This window comes from Desmodus rotundus, chromosome 6 (assembly GCF_022682495.2).
Source record: "Desmodus rotundus isolate HL8 chromosome 6, HLdesRot8A.1, whole genome shotgun sequence".
In the NCBI taxonomy this organism is placed as follows: Eukaryota; Metazoa; Chordata; class Mammalia; order Chiroptera; family Phyllostomidae; genus Desmodus; species Desmodus rotundus.
Window position 1 is genome coordinate 53,475,527 of NC_071392.1, and position 22,225 is coordinate 53,497,751.

At 35.7% G+C, this 22,225-nt stretch overlaps 1 protein-coding gene across 15 annotated transcripts in view; it reads left to right on the plus strand.

The window, feature by feature from the left end:
- Positions 1-22,225, plus strand: part of SUGCT (succinyl-CoA:glutarate-CoA transferase) — a 1,028,943-nt gene that overhangs the window by 454,853 nt on the left and 551,865 nt on the right. For all 15 annotated transcript variants that reach the window (XR_006655097.3, XR_011651317.1, XM_045193162.2 and 12 more), the window contains one exon: positions 17,538-17,640. Coding sequence is in view for 13 of the 15 variants with exons in the window: in XM_045193162.2 (XP_045049097.1) it covers positions 17,538-17,640 (103 nt within the window). In the remaining 2 variants the exon portion in view is untranslated. The remainder of the gene's footprint in view (positions 1-17,537; positions 17,641-22,225) is intronic.

Consider the following 22,225-nt stretch of genomic DNA (forward strand, 5'->3'; position numbering starts at 1 on the left):
CAGGTTCCTTCCCTTCACTATTGGTTCCCTGTATATTTTCCTTTATTTCACTTTTGTGTAGCCTTCATTTCTTCCTTCATTTTGTGACCAAGCTCAGTGAATTCTGTGAGCATCCTGATTACCAATGTTTGAGCTTTACATCAGATAGGTTGTCTATCTCCTCGTCACTTAGCTCTTTTTCTGGAGTTTTGCTCTGTTCTTTCATTTGGGCCATATTTCTTTGTCTTGGCAAACCTGCTACATTGTAAGGGGCAGAACCTTAGGTATTTACCAGGGTGGGGCAACCTTCTTTGCTGAGTTGTGGCACTGTCAATTGGGGAGGGATCAGAGAGGGAACGATGCTGCTCTCTTGCTCCACTCTAACACCACTTTCCAATGAACTCTCCTTTGAGACTGGGATTTTCTCCTACCTTCACAACCCCCACAATATTTACAGCTAGAGGTTTTGACTCTTTAGTTTCCTGGTAAGCCAGTCTCTCCTTGTCTGCACAGTCTGCTGCTTCGCCATGGGTCCTCTCTACTTGGCCGGATGCCCATCTACCTGCTTGCACCCCTCCTACAGGTCTGGATGAATATTTCTTGAACTCCTTGTTGTTGGAGTTCCCTGCAGATTGCTATTCTGGCAATCCCAGTTGCCTATTGTTTTTAAATTGGTTGTTATCTTTCTATTGGTTGTGTGAGGAAGGAAAATGTTTCTACCTACTCCTGCATCTTGGCTGAAACCCCCTGATTTAATCTGTATTGTATTTTTGCAATCATCATATAGTCCCTTGTACACCCCTCTCCCCAGCAATCACCACAGTATTGCCCATGTCCATGAGTCCTTTTTCCTTTTTGCTCAATCCCTCCATCCCCTAGCCCAACCCTCATTAGCTGCCATCTGCTCTCCTTCAATTGACCATTGATCAACTCTATGTTCCCATAATGCATCATAAAATTGACCACCATTTTTCTAAATTGATTCTTTCAAGAATTCCATAATATCTTTATATAGAAAAGGTGGCCAATTTTATGAGGCTGTATGGGAATATAGGGTTGATCAGCGGTCAATGGGAAAGAAGTTAGGATTAGTTAGAGTTCAAACAAATCACACAGTACAGAATTAGCCTCTCTCTCCTCTCCAATTCTGAGGGCAAAGAGTAGCTTAACTGCCAATGACCTAATCATGGCACCATGTGCTAAACTTAACTGGGTTGATGCTGGAATCTAGTAATCTATCCTAGTGAAGAAACACAGAGAAAAACCATTTCAAGACCCCAACAGCTGACAGGTTTGAGCCTTCTGATCCAAATACTTCCTCCTGTGTTTTCTGTATGTTAGTTTCATCAATCATGAAGATCATAAAACTCACCTTATGGGATTATGAGTACTAGAAATAACATATACCAAGTATTTCAAGGTGCCTACCTCATAAAAGGCTCTCAGTTAACAGTAACATCAAGATGCTGTACTTCCTTTTTAAACCCTCTATCTTGCTGGTCTTCAGCAGCACATGACTCAGAGAGCTTTGGTCTGGGGTCCTTGACTTTGTGTCCAGAGTCAAGCAGTAGAAAGTGGTGGTTAACACATTGGCTTTGGACCCAGGATAGACTTCCATCTTGACTGCTAAATGATGATGAGTTTAAAAGGTTATTTAATTTTCTAAACCTTGGTTTACTCATCTTTAAAATGAGCGTGATGATGGTACCTACCTCACAGGTTTATTGTGAGAATTAAATGAAATAATTCATGTAAACTGCCTAGCACAGAGTCTTGCACTTGGTAAATGTTTAGTAAATAGTTGCTTTGATTTGAAAAATTGTAAATGTTATTAACTGATATTTCTATTAAGATCATATAGATAGGAGGTGATGAATCTATGATCAAACCAAAATCTATCCACATCTTATGCCTTTCTGGTGTAGAACTCTTCCTGTGTATATTTGAATACTTCCAGTAACCTGACTGCCAGTGTTTTCCCTGTTACTAGAAATATTTCAATATACATAATATGATGTTTTAGGATCATAGGAAACAATAGATGATTTTTTAAGGTCCTTTGACCTCTGAAGTTCTTATGATTCTCTTGATAATGTAGGCAGTGCCTAAATTGAAACATTATGCTTTAAGCATTTTTTTGTAAGTTAGTTGTTGGAAACTTGAAATTTATTTTCTCTAAGACATACTTCTATATAGAATTTAGAGACCATGTAGAAGAAAAAGGAAGAGGTGCTGTTATAATTAAGTTTAAACTTAAGGGCCTCATATTGTTTTCTTTCTTCCAACATCCATATCTAACTAAACCTAGTCTCAGAGAAGTTTTATGAGAAAAAAATCCACCCCACTAATTCAAGCTAATGAGATTGAGACCCTTTCATTGTTATCAAATAGTCATGTATTTATTAATTTAGCAAATATTGAATGTCAATTATGTTCTAAGTTCTATACATAAAACACTCAAGAAACAGTTTGTTTATCTAGGTTAGAGAATATAGTGATTGTTGGACTAATTTAGGATATCTAAAATTCATGACTTTTTATAAGGAGGAAGATTGGAGGCAATACATTTTTAATTTATTATTGCCATAGTCAAAGTGTAAAGAATTAAGGGCCTGGGTTGTTATTGTAACAGTGGGAGCAGAGGAATAAAACTTAACTTTTGAAAAGTTGAATCTATACAACAATTATACATATATATAAAAATTATATGAAACGATGAAAAGTAAGTCCAGAGTTAGCCAAGGGTGCAAGGTCAGGCAAGGGAGGGATATTAGGTTTATGAGGGAACCGGAAATCATATCATCCACAGACGTGCATTTATGGGGATGATAGTGCATTTGAATGGAAATATCCCATGATAACTAGAAAAAGGGAACTGGGGAAAGGTCAGGGCTAGAAATATTGATTGAGTATCATCTGCATAGAGATGACAGGGTTACTTAGGTGAGTAAAAGAGAACAAAGAATATTGGGACTGAAAGAAAAAGTTAAATGAATTACTAAAAGAAACAGAAATGGCCAAAGAGGTATTAAAAATTCAAAAAGTTTGGTGTCATAGGATCTAAAGATAGGATAGTCAACAGCATGGAATACTTCACAGACAGCAGGTAGGGTGTGGACTATGAAGAGTATTGGATTTCATGAGTGCTCACTGGGAAACCCTTGAGCAGTGGACAAGAAAATATGTTGGTGATCAAGTCAGATTTCAGAGGATCAAGCACTAATGATAGATTGGAAACAGATAAATAAGTTGGTAACAAAAAAGGGTAAGAATATCAAAACTTTTTCAAATGTAAAGTTGTTTATGGAAGATAATGGGATGATGATAGGCAGATTTAAGATGCTTCAAAGAGGGAATGTTACCTCCTGTCAAGTTTCTTTAACTCCTTTCATCTTTATCTTTTCGTTATCTGGATTGATGGTGATTATAACAATCCCCTGCTGAAAGACCCTTCTGGGTTTCTCAGGGCCTTTGGAAATCCAGTACTCTTAGCATAGCAGATAAGATGCCTTGCAGTCTGGTTCCCGCTTTACCTTCCATTTTATCTTTTGCCATTCAGGACACACGAGATTTAGATTATTTCCAGGTTAGTTCTTCCATTACATTGCTCTCTCTCTGCCTGAAAGATCCTTCCACTCATATTTCACATGCAAAATTCTAACTCATCGTTCAACATCTGGCTCAAATGTCACCTTATTTTTTAATTGATTCCCAACTCCCAGGTTCAGTTCAGGTCTCCTTTTTTGGTGCATTAACTATAAGTTGTCCATTCATATTTTTGTCTCAGGACCATGCAACATCATCAATTTCCTTAGGTGTGTTCTCCATTAGACTCTATGATCTCTGAATACAGAAACATTTTATTGTTTTAATCCCCATGACTGGCACAAAGCAAACTCTTGAAAAAAGCATCAGGAACAATGAGTATTAATATATAGAGATATATCTTGAGGTATATAGGATAGAAGTGAGGAAGCATCTTAGTGCAAAGTGAAATAAGCCACACAGAAATAGGGAGAAATTCTGCATGACTTCACTTCTGTGTGGTATCTTTAAAAAGCCAAATTCATAGAACCAGAATGTAAACTGGTGGTTGCTAGGGTTTAGAGTGTGGGAAATGGGGAGATGTTGGTCAAAGTGGACAAAATTTCATCTGTATTAATTTCAGCAACTTAATTTCTCCAAACCTGAGTTTCCTATTGGTCAAATGAGGATAATACTACCAGACAGTATGCTTTATGGTAAATATCTACAAAATATAGACCAACTTAATGACCAGTATTTAGTTATCAATGTTACAATTATTTCTAATTCCTATCTTTATGGTCTAATTTTTATTAGTTTCTTTCAGGGCTTAGATTTGGCTGCAACTTTAATCCATCCTCTAAAGAGGAAGAGTTTCTTGTTTGTTTCTTTGTTTGTTTCTGTTATTTAAAAAAAAATCTTTATTACATTTCCCCCATTACTATTTAGTCTCCGTATACCCCCTCCACCCCAGCAATCACCACACTGTTGTCCATGTCCATGAGTCCTTTTTCCTTTTTAACTTAGTCCCTTCACCCTTAACCTCCCCCTACCCCATGAGCTGTCATTGTTTTCAATCTGTGAGTTTGTCTCTGTTTTGTTAGTTCAGTTTGTTCATTAGATTCCACATTGTAGTGAAATCATACGGTATTTGTCTTTCTCTGACTGGCTTATTTCACCTAGCTTAATGTTCTCCAGGTCCATCCATACTGTTGCAAAGAGTAAAATTTTCATCTTTTTAATGGCCTAGGAGAATTCCATTGTGTAAATTTCCCATAGTTTTATCCACTCAGCTATTGATGGACACTTGGATTGCTTCCGTATCTTGGTGACTGTGAATAATGCTGCCATGGATATGGGGGCACTTATGTTTTTTCAAATTAGTGTTTTGCATTCAGTTGGATATGTTTCCAGAAGTGGGATCACTGGGTCAAAAGGCAGATCCATTTTTAATGTTTTGAGGCATCTCCATACTACTTTCCATAGTGGCTGCATCAGTGTCCATTCCCACCAGCAGTGCCAAAGGGTTCCCCTTTCTCCACATCCTTACCAGCACTTGTTTTTTGATTTATTGATGACAGCCATTCTGACAGTTGTGAGATGGTATCTCATCGTGATTTTTATTCACATTTCTCTGATAATTCCTGACATTCAGCATCTTTTCATATGTCTATTGACCTTTTTTGGAGAAGTGTCTATTCAGGTGCTTTGTGCATTTTTAAATTGGATTATTTGTTTTTTGGTGTTGACTTTTGTAAGTGCTTTGTAAATTTTGGATATTAACTCCTTATCGGAAATGTCGGTGAGTATATTCTTTCATTCTATGGGTTGTCATTTTTTTCCTTAAATTATTTTTTCTTTTTTTTATTGTTGTTCAAGTGCAGTTGTCTCCATTTTCACCCCACCATGACCCACCATCCCACCTTCCCTGCTTCCCATCCTCGAACATACCCTCTTTGGCTTTGTCCATATGTCCTTTATACATGTTCCTTGATGGCCCTTCCCTTATTATCCCCTACTATCCTTCTCCCCACTCCTCTCTGGTTACTGTCAGTTTGTTCTTTATTACAATGTCTCTGGTTGTATTTTGCTTGCTTGCTTGTTTGTTTTGTGGTTTACGTTCCACTTATGGGTGAAATCATACAGTTTCTGTCTTTCTCTGCCGGTCTTATTTCACTTAGCGTACTGCTCTCTAGATCCATCCATGCTGTCATGAAGGGTAGGAGTTCTTGCTTTATGCTGCATAGTATTCCATTGTGTAAATGTACCACAGATTTAGATTCACTCTTTTACTGATGAGCACTTAACATTATTTCCAACACTTGGCTGTTGTAAATTGTGCTGCTGCATAGGTTCTTTTGAATTAGTGATTCAGGATTCTTGGAGTATAGTCCCAGGAGCGGGATTGCTGGGTCAAAAGGCAGCTCCCTTTTTAGTTTTCTGAGGAAATTCCATACTATTTTCCACAGTGGCTGCACCAGTCTACAGTCCCACCAACAATGTACTAGGGTTCCCTGTTCTCCACAACCTCTCCAGCACTTGTCGTTTGTTGATTTGCTTATGATGGCCATACTAACAGGTGTGAAGTGGTATCTCATTGTGGTTTTAATTTGTATTTCTCTGATCATTAGGGATACTGAGCATTTTTTCATATGCCTCTGGGCCCTCTGTATGTCCTGCTTGGAGAAGTGTCTGTCCAGGTCCTTTACCCATTTTTTAATTGGTTTGTTTTTTTTTCTGGAGTGGAGTCATGTGAGTTCTTTATATATTTTGGAGATCATACCCTTGTCTGACGTATCATTTGCAAATATGTTTTCACACATATTTGGTATCCTTTTTATTGTTCTGATGTTTTCTTTAGCTGTGCAGAACCTTTTTATTTTGATGAGGTCCATTTGTTTATTCTTTCCATACGTCCCTTGCTCTAGGGGACATATTGGTGAAAAAAGTGCTGTGTGTAATATCTGAGAATTTCCTACCTATGTTCTCCTCTAGGACTTTTATGGTCATGGCTTATATTTAAGTCTTTTATTCACTTTGAATTTATTTTTGAGTGTGGTGTGAGTTGGTGATTGAGTTTCATTTTTTTGCATGTAGCTGTCCAGATCTCCCAACACCATTTGTTGAACAGGCTATTTTTGCTCCATTATATGCTTCTTCCCACTTTGTCAAATATTAATTGACCATAGAGACTTGGGTTTATTTCTGGGCTCTCTCTTCTGTTCCATTGGTCTATGTGCCTGTTTTTATGCCAGTACCAGGCTGTTTTGATTACACTGGCCTTGTAATGTAGTTTGATGATGTCAGGTATTATGATCCCTCCTACTTTGTTCTTCCTTCTCAAAATAGCTGGAGCTATTCACGGTTGTTTATGGTTACATACAAATTTTTGAACTGTTTGTTCTATAACTATGAAATATGTCATTGGTACTTTAATAAGGACTGTGTTGAATCTGTAAATTCCTTCGGGTAATATGGACATTTTGATGATGTCAATTCTTCCAATCCATGAGCATGGTACATGCCTCCATTTGTTAGTGTCTTTCTTAATGGCTTTCTTCAGTGTTGTGTAGTTTTCTGAGTACAGGTCTTTTACCTCCTTGGTTAGGTTTATTCCTAGGTACTTTATTTTTTTCTTGTTGCTATAGCAAATGGGATTTTTTTCATGATTTCTGTTTCTGATCTCTCATTGTTGGTGTATAAAAATGCCTTTGATTTCTGAATATTGACTTTGAACCTTGCTGTTTTACCCTATTTGCTTATCAGGTCAAGTAGTTTTTTGGTGGACTCTATGGGTTTTCTATGTACGCTATCATATCATCTCCAAACAGTGATAGTTTTACTTCTTCCTTTCCCATTTTGATGCCTTTTATTTCTCTTTCTTGTCTGATTGAGGTGACTAGTATTTCCAATACTGTGTTGAATAGAAGTGGTAAAAACAGACATACTTGTCTTGTTCCTGATCTCAGTGGGAAACCTTTTAGGTTTTGCCTGTTGAGTATGGTTGGATATAAGTTTCTCATATATGGCCTTTATTATGTTGATGAATGCTCCCTCTATTCCCACTTTGTTGAGTGTTTTGATCATAAATCGGTGCTGTATCTTATCAAATGCTTTTTCTGCATCTATTGATATGATCATGTGATTTTTGTCTTTCCTTTTGTTTATGTGATGAATTACGTTTATTGATTTGTGAATGTTGTACCATCCTTGCATCCCTGGGATGAATCCCACTTGATCATGGTGTATAATCTTTTTAATGTGTTGCTGGATGTGTTTTGTCAATATTTTGTTGACAATTATACTGTCTATATTCATTAGCAATGTTGGCCTCTTGGTTTTCTTTCTTTGTTGTATCTTTATCTGGATTTGGAATTTAGATGATGCTAGCTTTGTAAAAGAGTTTGGGAGTCTTCCCTCATTTTGCATTTTTTGGAATAGTCTGAGAAGGAGAGGGGTTAGCTCTTCCTTAAATGTTTTGTAAAATTCTCCTTTTAAAACATCTGGTCTAGGGCTTTTTTCTGTTGGGAGGTTTTTGATTACTGCTTCAATTTCACTAGATGTTATCGGCCAGCTCAAGCTTTCTGCTTCTTCTTCATTCAGTTTTGGATTATGTAGTTCTAGAAATTTGTCCATTTCACCCTGGTTTTCAAATTGTTGGCATAGAGTTGTTCGTAGTAATTTCATCCACTCCTTTATATATTTTTGGTATCAGTTTTAATCTCTGCTCTTTCATTTCTGATTTCATTTATTTGGGTTCTCTTTCTTTTTTTCTTGATCAGTCTGCCTAAAGGCTTGTCGATTTTGTTTATCTTTTCAAAGAGCCAGCTCCCGGATTTCTTGATCCTTTGGATTGTTCCTTTAGTTTCTATGCCATTTAATTCTGCTCTGATCTTGGTTTTTTCCTTCCTTCTCCTTGCTCTCGGCTTTCTTTGTTGTTGTTCCTCCAGTTCTTATAGATGTAGTGTTAGGTCGTTTATTTGAAATGTTTCTGTCTTTTTTAGGTGACCTGTATCACTGTGAACTTCCCTCTCAGGACTGTCTTTGCTGTGTTCCATAAGTTTTGGACTCTTGTGTGTTCAATTTCATTTGTTTCCAGAACCTTTTTGATTTCTTCCTTGATCTCATTCTTAACCCATTCATTGTTTAATAGCATGCTTTTCAGTCTCCATGAATTTGAGTGTTTTGAGCTTTTTCCTTGAGGGTGGTTTCTAGTTTCAGGTCCTTGTGGTCCAAAAAAAATGCTTGATATTATTTCAGTTTTCTTAAATTTGTTGAGGCTTGTTTTGTGTCCTATTAGGTAGTCTATGTTTGAAAATGTTCCATGTGCATTTGAAAAGAATGTGTATTTTGCTTCGTGGGAGTGAAGGGTTATATATATATGCACACACACAGACACACATATATATTTATATATATAAATGTATACATATATTGTAATTTAAGTCCATTTTATCTAGGGCATTGCTCAATGGTGCAATATCCTTGCTGATATTTTGTTTGGAAGATCTGTTTTTGACCTTGGCATGTTAAAATCCCCTAGTATAAGTGTGTTGCCATCTATATCCTTCTTGAAGTCCTCCAACATTTTCCTTATATATTTGGGTGCTCCTATGCTTATTGATTGTCTTTTTATTTTGTTGATGATTTTCTTTACTGTACAAAACCTTTCTAGGTTGATGAAGTCCCATTTGTTTATTTTTTCTTTCATTTCCTTGCTTGGGGAGATAGATTCTATAAAAGTTTTCTACAAGCGATGTCCAAGATTTTACTGCTTATGTGTTCTTCTAGGATTTTTATGGTTTGAAGTCTAACATTTAAGTCTTTGATCCATTTTGAATTTTTTCTCATGTGTGATGTAAGAAGGTGGTCTAGTTTTATTTTTCTGCATGTATGTGTCCAAATTTCTCAACACAATTTGGTCAATATGCTATCTTTAGTCTATTGTGTGTGCTTGCTTCCTGTGTTTTATATTAATTGTCTATAAAGGTGTGGATTTATTTCTGGGCTGTCTATTATATTCATTGGTCTATGTGTCTGTTTGGATGTTGGTACCATGCTGTTTTGATTACTATGGTCTTGTAGTGTAGTTTGGTATTAGGTAGTGTGATTCTTCCCACTCTTCGCTGTTTTCTCAGGATTGCTATTGCTATGCAGGGCCTTTTGTGGTTCCATACAAATTTTTGAAATACTTGTTCTAGTTCTGTGAAATACATCACTGGAATCTTTATAGGAATCACATTGAATCTCTAGAATGCTTTGGGTAGTACAGGCATATTAATGATGTTAATTGTTCCTATCCATGAATAGGGTATATGCTTCCACTTATTTGTATCTTCTTCAATTTCTTTCTTTAGTGACTTATAATTTTATGATACAGGTGTTTTGCATTATTGGTTAAGTTTACTCCTAGGTATTTTATTCTTTTTGAAGCAATTATGAATGAGGTTGTTTTCTTAGTTTCCCTTTTATTAGTTTTTTATATAAAAGTGCAAGTGCTTTCTGAATATTAACTTGTATCCTGCTACTTTTCTGATACTATTTGTCAGTTCTAGTAGTTTCTTTGTAAAATCTTCGCAGTTCTTTATGTACAGTATTATGTAATCTGCAAATAAAGACAGTTTTACTTCTTCCTTTCAAATTTGGATGACTTTTATTTCTTCTCATCTGATTGCTGTTGCTAAGTATTCTACTACTATGGTGAATAAAAGAGGTGAAAGGAGACATCCCTGTCTTGTTCCCAATCTTAAGGGGAATGTTTGTAGTTTTTTCCCTTTGCGTATGATGCTGGCAGTGGGTTTGTCATAAATGGCCTTTGTTATGTTAGGTATGCTTCCTCTATTCCTACTTTGCTGAGAGTTTTTATCATAAATGACTCCTGGATTTTATCAAAAGTTTTTCTGCATCTATCAATATAATCATATTGTTTATACCCTTCATTTTGTGTATGTGGTGAATCACATTTATTGATTTGTGAATGCTATACCTACCTTGCACTGCAGGAAAAAATGCCACTTGATCATGGTGTATGATCTTTCTGATGTGTTGCTGTACTTGGTTTGCTAATATTTTGTTGAGGATGTTAACATCTATGTTCATCAGGGATATTGGCCTATAATTTTGTTCTTTGTAGTGTCTTTATCTGGTTTTAGAATTAGGATAATGCTGGCCTCATAAAGTGAGTTTGGGAGCCTTCCTTCCTCTTGAATTTTATGAAATTGTTTGAGAAGGAGAGATGTTAGTTCTCAGAATGTTGATAAAATTCTCCTATGAAGCCATCTGGTCCTGGGCTTTTGTTTGTTGGGAGTTTTTTTTTTTTTTTTTTTTTTAATTATTGCTTCAATTTTATTAGGTGGCATCTATCTATTAAGTTTCTGTGATTCTTCCTGGTGTATTTTTGGAAGATGGTATATTTCTAGGATTGTCCAGATTGTTGGACAATCCAGATTGTCCAGTTTGTTGGCATATAGTTGTTCATAATATTTTCCTATAACCCTTTCTATTTCTTTGGTGTCAGTTGTTATTTTTCCTCTTTCATTTCTAACTTTATTTATTTGGGCCCTTTCTTTTTCTTGATTAATCTGGTTAAAGATTTGTCAATATTGTTTATCTTTTCAAAGAACCAGCTATTGGATTTATTTATCTTTTGTGTTGCTTTTTTTAGATTCTATTTAATTTATTTCTGCTCTGATATTAATTATTTCCTTCCTTCTACTCACTTTGGGCTTTGTTTGTTGTTACTTTTCAAGGTCCTTTAAGTGTGATGTTAGATTATTTATTTGAGCTTTTTCTTGTTTTTGTTTTTGTTTTTGATATAGGCCTGTACTGCTATGCTTTCCTATTGTCCCACAGATTTTAGAAAGTTGTCTCCTCATTTTCATTTGTTTCAAGGTATCTTTTGATTCTTCCTTGATATCATTGTTGACCCATTCATTGTTTAGTAACATGTTATTTAGCTTGCATGTCTTTCCTGGTTTTCACTGTTCTTGTGATTGTTTTTAGTTTCACAGCATTGTAGTCAAAGAATATGCTTGATATGATTTCAGTCTTCTTAAATTTATTGAGATTTGTTTTGTGTCCTAGCAGTGGTCTGTCCTTGAAAATGTTCCATGTGCACTTGAAAAGTATGTACTATATTTTGCCATGTGTAATGTGCACTTTTTTTGTCCAAAGTTTTGAGGGAAAGAGAAGGATGCACATTGCACATAGGAAGTACTAATTCTGTATCTATATAAATGTTTTTAATTCTTTTATCTATGTTTATCTTATGTGTGTTACAAGTGTAAGTCTTGAAAGCAACAATGATATCCATATGCAAAATAATAGCCTGGAATACGGTAGTCAGTTTTATATGTAAATAAAAAATAAGAAATTAAATGAAATATTTTTTCCTGAAAATTTTTGCCAAAAACGTGTTGTGCATTATACATGTGACTGCATCGTACACTTCAAAATACAGTATATTCTTCTGGTGTTCAGTGAAATGCTCTGGAGATATCAATTAATTCCATTTGATCTAGTGTGTTGTTTAAGGGTGCTATCTGCTTGTTGATTATCGCCTGAAGATCTATCCATCAAAGTCAATGGGGTGTGAAAATCCCCAACCATGACTCTGTTTCTGTCCACTGCTTCTTTTGTGTCCATCAAGATTTGCTTTACATATGTAGATGCTCCTATATTGGGTATGTAGATGTTTGCTAGGGTTATATCCTCTTGTCAGATTGTTCACTTTATCATTATGTAGTATCCTTTGTCTCTTACTACCACCTTGATTTTAAAGTCTTATTTTGTCAGATATAAGTACTGCTACCTCAACTTTTATTTTCTTTTCCATTTGCATGAAATATCTTTTTCCAACCCTTTACTTTTAGTCTGTGTGGATCTTTCAATCTGAGATGGGTCTCTTGGAGGCAGCATATATATAAGTCTTGTTTTCTTATCCATTCAGCTACCTTTTGTCTTTTGGTTGGAGCATTTAAGTCATTTACATTTAAGGTGATTATATTGATATATATATATGTAGTGCCATTTTATCATTAGGCTGTTTTCTCCTGTTTTTTTTTTTCTTTTTATATTTTTTATTTCTCTTTCTCTTCTTCTTCTGCTTAAAGCAAGCCCTTTAACATTTATTGCAGTACTGGTTTGGTGTTAACAAACTTCTTTAACTTTTTCTTGTCTGGGAAGCTCATTATTTCTCCTTTAATTTTAGATGATATCCTTGCTGAGTAAAGTAGCCTTGGTTCTAGGTCCTTGCTTTTCATCACCTTGAATATTTCACACTACTCCCTTCTGGCCTAAAATGTTCTGATGAGTAGTTAGATGACAGTCTAATTGGTGCTCCCTTGTAGGTAACTACCTGCATTTCTCTTGCAGATTTTAGGATTCTGTCTTTATCTTTAAGCCTTGTTATTTTACTTATGATGTGTCTCAGTGTAAGCTTCTTTGGGTCCAACTTGTTTGGGACTCTCTGAGCTTCCTGGACTTGTGTGACATTTTCCTTCACCAGATCAGGGAAGTTTTGGGTTATTATTTCTTCAGATAAGTTCTTGATCCCTTGCTCACTCTCTTCTCCTTTTGGTATTCTTATGATGTGGGTGTTGTTATGCTTCATGTTGTGCAAAATGTTTCTTAAGCTCTCCTCACTTCTTGTTAAGATTTAGAGAGAGGGGAAGAGAGGGAGAAAGAGAGGGAGAGATACATCAATGTGTGGTTGCCACTTGCATGCCCCCTACTGGGAACCTGGCCTGCAACCCAGGCATATGACCTGACTGGGAATCAACTGGCAACCCTTTGGTTCACAGGCTGACACTCAGTCTGCTGAGCCAAACCATCCAGGGCTCCTCATTTTGTTTTAAATTCTTTTTTTTTCTCCTGCTCTGCCTGATTGTTTTTTTTTCTCTGCCTAGTCTTCCAGAACACTGATTCAGTCCTCTGCTTCATGTAACGTATTGTTTATTCCTTCAGTGTATTATTTATCTCAGGTATTACATTCTTTATTTCTGACTGATCCTTTTTTTATGGTTTCTAAGTCTTTTTTCATGCTGTTGAGCATCTTTATAATCTTTAAACTCTCTATCTGATAAATTGCTTACTTCCATTTCATCTAATTCTTCTGGAAAATTCTCTTGTTCTTTCATTTGGGGTCTATTCATTTGTCTTCCCATTTTGGCTGCTTCTTTTTATTTTCCACCTTAGATGTTAAACCAATCAACCATTAAACAGATCAGTTTGTTAATCTAATCAATCTGTAATCAGCAGTGGCAGTCAGTACCCCAGGACAAGTCAGAGTAATTCTTATGGGAGGGTCTATTCACCTCTGGCCAATACCATTTAGAGATGCATACTCTGCCTTAGACAGACGGCTCCTGCGGTATGGGGAATGACTTGGCACACGGATCCTGGAAGCTGTTCCCTCAGTTCTCTCCTCAGAGCCTTCAACCACAGACTGTCCTCAAGCGTCTTTAGTCTACACTGTCATTCCTTTGCCAGCACCCAGGATAAGTGGTTACACAGGAAATTTTGTGATTTGTCCCTTTGAGAAGCTCTATGCGTCTCCACCCATCACTCCCTGGCCAATAGAACACCTGCTGTTTTTCACAGCTGGATGTTATCTGTGTTCCTTTCTGGCTCTGGTGCTGTAGGCTGGGGAGCCCAGCTTGGGGTTTAAACCCCACACTTTTCAGGGGAACCCCCTCCTGGCTGCTGAAATATCCCTTCGGAACTTCAGCTGCTACCTTTGGGAGCTCAGACAGTCCTCTTGTGTCTCTACTCTGCACTCCTTGTAAATCACGTTGTGGTGAAGTGTTTTCTTCTGTCTGTCCTTGGTTATAAGGCTTTTCTCCAGCTAGTGTTCAGTTGGTTATTAGGACGATTTCTCTACAATATAGTTGTAATTCCAGATTGGTCCTTGGAGTAAGTTAGTGTAGCTTCCACTTACTCCTCTGCCATCTTGGATCCTCTCAATAATATAATTTCTCTGCATTTGAAGTCATATTTAAAGTTCTCTGAAGAAGTTTTATTTTCTTATAGACTATTGGATTAAAACCCAGGTTCCTCTGTATGTTCTCCTTGAATATCCATCATCCCCAGAGCATGATGGGAGGGATGCTGGCAGTGTTGGATAGCTAGTCCCTTCCAGGATCCTCACAGACATTTTGTCCTTAAATTAAATTTGATGTTAAGAAATTTAAACTGAAGTCCATCTTTATGTAGGAGTATTTCATATACCTAAATGATGCTCTCTTATTAACAACACCCAATCCAGCATCAAGTGAATTAAAATAATCAAGAATTAAATAGAGAGGTTGATTGATTAAGTTCTCCATTAAATCTGAATTGTTTTATAGATTTTTCTAGAGGAGGCTTTAGCTTTGGGGCTCACTTAACTGGATCTATGGACACCCTCCCTGTCTTACTTTCAAGGTTGTATTGCCCTCAGTGATTTGGATAAGCTGCTTACATTATTTAGCAGAATTTTTATGGCTAATAAAACATTCACTAACACCTTTTTTTTTTTTTTGCATAGATAAAGGAAAGGATTCCACATTAGATTTAGATCAAGAGACAGATTTTTAGAAGAAAATGATGGATATATCTGCTGGGATCAGTGGAATGCAGAGATAGTCTTTTTCTGACTGAGTTTAAGGCATTTTTAAATATTTCCACCCCCCACACCCCCACAAATACACAATCAGTGGTCATAACTGCATCTCCAGATGCTGCCACTCTCCCCGGTGTCATTTCCAAAGTGCATCCATTGTTTTCCATGACATAAAATAAATTCCTCTCTTTTGCCCAGTGGTGAAAAGCTTATAGAAATACTAAAACTGCAACTATTCCCCCGAGTTTTCTGTTGGCAAGTCTGAAGCTATGGGTGTGTTTGGTTATTGACATACATTTTCGGTATAGATCTTTCAGGCCACTTGGGTGAGTTCAATGGTGATAAATTGACTTGTCTGGAAATTTGGCAGACTAACCATTATAACAATATTTTAATGAAAACCTAAATGATTTACATTCTGATTAAAAAAGCTCCATATCCTAATTGTCTCTTTTATTCTTTCAACATATACAATTCTGGTAATTTATATCTATATATATCTTAAGAAGTCTTGGCCAGGGGATGACTGTAACAATCATTAAAAGGAACATATGGATATGAAGAATCAATTAATGCAAAACATTTAATCTTGCATTGGGGTGTTCTCATGAAGAAATCTTTTTCAATATTTGGAAATGAAGTATTTTATTGTGCACTAAGTAGGGATAATTATTATAACATTACCAGCTATAATTAAAATGTATAATGAAAAATTTTTATTTGTCATAATATAGAGAAATGGGAAGGCATTATATTTAAAGATAATAATCAATGCCTGGTGTATAATATGCAATCGCTAGGTGGTTGTAGAATAAGTAGATGAATGAATAGGATTAATTACATTCCTAATAAAATGTGATTTTACCTTCATTAAAATTTTTATCAGATACTTATTTATATGGAAGTTTTAATATAAAATTACATAAAATAATGGTATAAATTATTTTATATAAAATATGTATGAACATTTTTGTTCATACAGTAGTCTATCTTTTAGAGAATACACTAGTTCAAGCTTTCTTTTTACCTTTGTATCTACTAGATGGCAATCAGAGATGTGCCCTCAAAGTATTGATAGGGTTTTCACACTTTTTTCAATAGTGGAAAAGGCCCATTTCTCTAATATAATTTTCCATGAAGTCTGCAGATCTGAAATTAATTCTAGCTATGAATAAGAGCTGAATAGAAGTCCATGAATACTAAGTATTTCTGCTATATTTGCACTAGGCTTTTCATGTTAGTGAAGTAATTCTCTTGCTGCCACTAATCTATATTAACTAATGCTCTTGAAAAACTCTTTTCACCTAGATTGTTACTTTAAAAATAAGTTTGTATTTTAACAATGAGCAATTGTAAAATTCTTTATAAACTACAAACTATGAGTATCTTTGAGGATCCAAGGTTTTGTTCTGTCTTAACAGAGAAGAAATATAAAAGGGTAACTCTCATTAATGATTAGGTGCCCTTTCCTTCCTTATAGAGAAAATAAAGAAAATAAAATAAGCATTTTTTCTGTAAAGTTCAGTTTAAATTAGAGTAAATCAAAATAGAGATAAAATATTTGAATGAATTTGAGTGTTGCTGGCTAAACTGAGCTATCAGTCTTTACATGTCTACATTTGTTTTGATGAGTAAGTCATAGTATGGATAAATAAGTAGCTAAGGTTGTTTTTAGGTAATGGTTGTGGCTATTCTTTTTTATGTTTATTGATTTTAGAGAGAGAGGAAGGGAGAGAGTGAGAGAGAAATATCAATGTGAGATAGAATCGTTGATTGGTTGTCTCCCATATGGGGCCTGACTGGGGATTGAATCCACAACCTAGGCATGTGCTCTGACTCCCAACCATTTGGTATATGGGACAACACTTCAACCAACTTAGCCACACTGGCCAGGGTGCTGTTAATTCTGATGTACTTTAAAAATAATGGTGATAAAACCTGTACCTTTCTTTTAAAACCACATTAGTTCATTTTTTGTTTTGAGGAGTAAAATAGTATATCAGTGTCTTTAACCTGATCTGTTATACCCGAGACCTAAAAAGTACTTTGTGCAATGACATCATACTCAAAATTGCAATGATATTATTATTTTTTTTATGAGGAGCACAATGACACATTGAAACTCAATTAATACAATTTTCCACGTGATCTATCTTCTCCAGGGGAATGTCTATCAAAAGTACATAAGAACAGAAATAGGAAGAATTACGTCTCTAATGGTGGATTTTCAACAATTGACCTGGGTGGCTATTTTTACCAGTGCAGTACAACTCAAGTCATGTTATACAGGCAACATTGTCTCAAAACTAGAAGCAAATAAACTAGAAAACACTGTCATTGTTGGTTGCTTCAAAAGAGGGTCCTATGAGAAAAAAAAGATTGCATTACATTCTTTAGAGTACAAAAAATGTGAAATTTTTTGGTATGTTTCCAGGTTTGAAGAAGAAATGACCAGCAAGTGGTTACACCTTTTTGAAGGCAGTAGTGTCCCATATGGCCCAATCAACAATATGAAGAATGTATTTGCAGAGCATCAGGTTTGTTTTTCGAAGTTTTTATTACGCCATGATTAAGACAAAAATTCGCCTCTGTTTTCTATCCAGATTGATTCATATAAATGTAAATTAGCCATTGGTCTTGTGCTTTAGTCATATAACATGATTTTTTTTTTACTATAGTAAATGCTGTGTTTGAAATAAAAAGAATTAGAATTTAGAACTGGATGTCTATAATCAGACTTTTATGTTTATCAAATCTAACATATTACTTCATCAGCCACAATATAAAATTTCCAAGGTCAGGACATTAGTTTTTCCTGAAAAATAGAAATATAGACCACTGAGAGGTTGGGGTCAACCAGAGATCACTCTCTGTAAAAAGAAATATGAGATCTTTCACAGTTACAGACCACTTCTTATAATATGGCTACCTTAAAATGTACAAAGCAAGGCATAGTTAATTCTGCAAATGAGAGGCTTTTATATGCTTTGATTAATGTGCATTATTCATGAACAATAAATTGTACTTGAGTAGAGATTTGTGTCCTACTTGATATAGGCTCCTTTGTGGGGCTCAGGAAAAAAGGTCAACTAAGAAAAATATTTCTTCTATAATATTGTTCAAGTGATTATTTTAGATGCTGTCAAAATAAATTTTGATTTTATTACTTTAATCAATATCACTGCAAGCAAGTTATCATTTTGGAGTTTCACATATTGATATCAAAGGGATTATGGAACTCTATCGTTCTGTGAAGGTTTCTTTATGATAATTCACACTTCTTGTCAGTCTTCAACATTCAAAATTATAGGGTTTTTAAAAATTCTTTTAGTTTATGTAGTGGCAGATTTTTCTTTGAAATGAATTGTTGAAAATGGAATATACTTTTTTAAGGGAGGATAACTTCATTGAAAACTGAACTCTTTATCTTTGGTACCTTTATCTTACATGAATATCTGCTTAAAAGAAATTGAATGTATTTAATTGAATATTTACAATATTTACTGGAGAAAAACTGTGAATGAATTCAGGAATTCTGCTTCATGCTATTTTTCTGCCACGACTGTGAGTATGGCAAAGCTTTGTCTAAGATAAACCAATGATAGATAATTATTTGAAATGAGGGAGCCTGCTTGATATCACTGAGTTTATGGGAAATGGTCTCCACCAAATTGGCAAGTTAATTAATTCCTTGTGATTCTTTGTGGTGAAGTAGCAGTCTGTACACTCTGAATGTAGCAGACCAGATGGCCAGGTTTCTCCATAGAGGGATGGGTGGTTTTTATTGTTATTTTTCTGCTTAAAAGTGATATAAACACATGTAGGACTTTATATTTAATTCAATTTTATTTTGGTTTTCACATTTTTATTGGGGGCTATAGCAGAGGGGATGTCCTTCCGGTCAGTGGAGGTGTTGAGTTTTTCAGCCACGGCACGTCGGTCATGTCCCTATCATCTTGGACAGGCACTGGGCAGTTGCAGGGTGCGACCTGGTTGAGAATGGCAGTGTACGTGGTGTAGGGGCGAGGCCCCGGACGGTAAGGGATGCAGCCAGCACTGACTCCTCGGCCCAGGCGTTCTTGAGGAAGGTGGCGAGGCTCGCGGCCATCTCGGTCTTGGCGGCCACGGGGCTGCGGCGGTGCCCGACATTTAATTCAATTTGAAGGCACATTTCTCTAGAGATATTTCCTGAGAGTTCTTCCACCAGCCTTTTTTGTTGTCCACCTGTGTTTCATCAGGGATAAGTCATTAAAGAATGTTATTTCAAAAAATCATTAAGTATATTCTAACATTACTTAGTTTTTAGGCTTTGATGAGCAAGGATCCATCCAAGGTCCTCCCCTTCACCTTAAAATTGTTTATTTTATGGGCTGATTCAGATTGAATATAGGATAATTTGAATTTTCATTCCCAGTTTTCCCTTACAGTTAAGTTTAATTACATTAAGCTTTGTATCTCAACTCTTTTTGACCTGTGAGAAATTTCTAATATTGGTCTATGGTATATTTTCACTACTTAGCCCATTTTCCAAATGGAGAAGATTGGTATTACCTAAACCAGGATACCAACATTTCCCTCAACCCCAAAGCCTCTGAAAACTGCCTTCTTCCACACCAAAAAGTGGATTCTAATTGCTACGATTCTAACCTCAAAAATTCTTAATCATACAGTGATTGTTATTGACAGTTTTATTGTAGTTGCAAGAGTAGAGTTCATTTCTTTTTTGTATCATTAAATTCTTCAGAACTTAAATGTTATAATGTATGTGTAAAATTTATCTGGATTTTTAGTAAGTTTAGAGAACAATGTAGTATTACTACATTTTAAAAAATAATCGAAGATAACCATGCAATTTTAAGTAAGACTTTTGCACAAGAGACAAGGGCACTATCTTTCCCCTGTGCTTGGAAATGTTTGTCTCTTTTAGAAAGAAGTCCATATAATTTTTAATTTTGAAGGAGTGTAGACTGTGAAAAAATCAGGGAGTTTTTCTTAAATTTGTGTGAAATAAATTATTTTATAAAACATAAAAGGACAACTAAAAGTTACTATTTTGAAAGTTTATTCAAGAAACCTTCATTATCCCTAATATACCAGGTGCTAGAGGTTTAGCATGAACTTGATAATTCTTTTCCTTTCTGAAAAATTAATTCAAAATTGACAGATAGAAGGTATACTATATATTTGTTGTTGCATGAATCAGTGAATGAATGAGTTGATTCTCAGCAAAGTATAGATTTATACAAATGATCAAGTGGCTACTCAGCACCCCTGAGTGGGGCTGAAAAGTTCTTTCATGGGCCTGGCTGGAAAGCCATGGCTGAAAAGCTCAGGGGACTAAGCATAACATAATGGTTAAGACCATGGGATTAAAACTGGTGGGCAGCCCCAGCTGTTGGAGCTAAGTGGATTGAGTTTTGGACTGCAAAGTGAAGGGTTGCTGGTTTGATTCCCAGTCAGAGCACATGCCTGGGTTGCAGGCCAGGTCCCCGGTGGGGGGCGTGTGAGATGCAACCGCACATTGATGTTTCTCTCTGTCTCCTTCTCCCTCCCTTCCCCTCTCTCTAAAAATAAATAAATGAAATTAAATAAAAATTGATGGGCAGTTTTATAAACTTTCTAGGCTTCAGTTTTCTCAACTGTAAAGTGGTGAAATGGGATATTTTGTTTTTGCATATGTTGTTGTAAGTGTTAAATAAGATAATATTTATAAAGGACACATTGTAGGGATTGTCAGATGGTAATTGCTCAGTGAATAGTAGTAGCTCTGGTTCCAATGATACCCTTTATGGTTAGATTTTTGATAAAACAAATGCTTTCTTGTACTTACCTTTGTTTGGTGGATAGAGGCAAATCCATTGTACCTGTGGGAATGGAGATCATTAGCTTAAAATTGGACTCTAGTTAATATCCTTTAAAAAATTCATCTGCAAACTCTGTGACAAGAAGATCTTAACGATTCACAATTTCTGATTATTGAAAACACTTTATTATTCATTTTACATAAAGGAAGTATAATTTCCAAATAAGGTGTCCTCCCTTGTTTTCTCCCCTGATGAGCTGTTGAGTTTCTTGGCCCTAGGCACATGGAGCCAGCCACTTCTGTTCAGATGTGGGACCGCTTGCTGGTGTCTGTGGCGTTGTTCTCTGTGTGTGCTGTGCCAGCACAGCTGCTAGTTCAACTGCAAATTGATTTGGGTGAAGTACAAGGCCTGGAAGATGGCACTGGGAGTGAGACTTTAATGAAGTGAAAGGGGGTATGTTCAACAAAAAACAAAACAAAACAAAAACAAAAACAAAGTTTTATAGGCATCACAAAATAGGAGAGCATTTTCTGAAGGCCTACTCCTTAAGTGGACTATGTACATTTCATTTGCAGTTTACCTTTTCATCTTGGTGGACAAAAAATTTACTTGATGGTAATTTACTTTATTAATAAATTTACTTTATTTCTAAACTAAATGATTTCATTATTATCTTATGTCTGGAGAAAACTTGATTTTTGACTTGACAAAAACAGCAGATGATTTTTCTTTCTTGGATAGATGCAAGGTTCTCTCTCTTTCATCTCATTATATGCCAAAGACCTTTGCACAGTTAAAATGATGCTGTAGGCATCCACTGTTAAATCTGTCAGGAATGCTATGGGGGTAGGCTGGGTCTATATTTACTGATAGCTCTGAGAAGTTTTGACCCAAAACTCTTTTTTTAGTGGTAGTTTTGTTGTTTTGGCCTCTCAGTGATATATTGTGGAAAACACTTTGAATTATAGAAGTATAATATTGATGATCTGAATATAGATTTTAATAGTTGTTTTTCCAAGTGATTTCTTAAAATATTTTCTTTTAATTAGGCCAACATTGTGTAGTGCATTAAAGTGATTCTTAAAAAGCTTATTAGATGACCTCAGTATGGTCCTGTGTAACATACCCTTGGGAGCATGTGCATGCGCATGAAATACATTGTGGTTTGAAGTTTTCTAATCCAAATAAATTTAAAAGAAAATGCAGCTTTTCATAGAAATTATTAGAATTTCTGCAAAAATAGCTATGGATCTTACCACTGTGACCACTGTGAGGGTTTAAAAAACATTATTATCAACTAAGAGAATCAAAAGAGTGT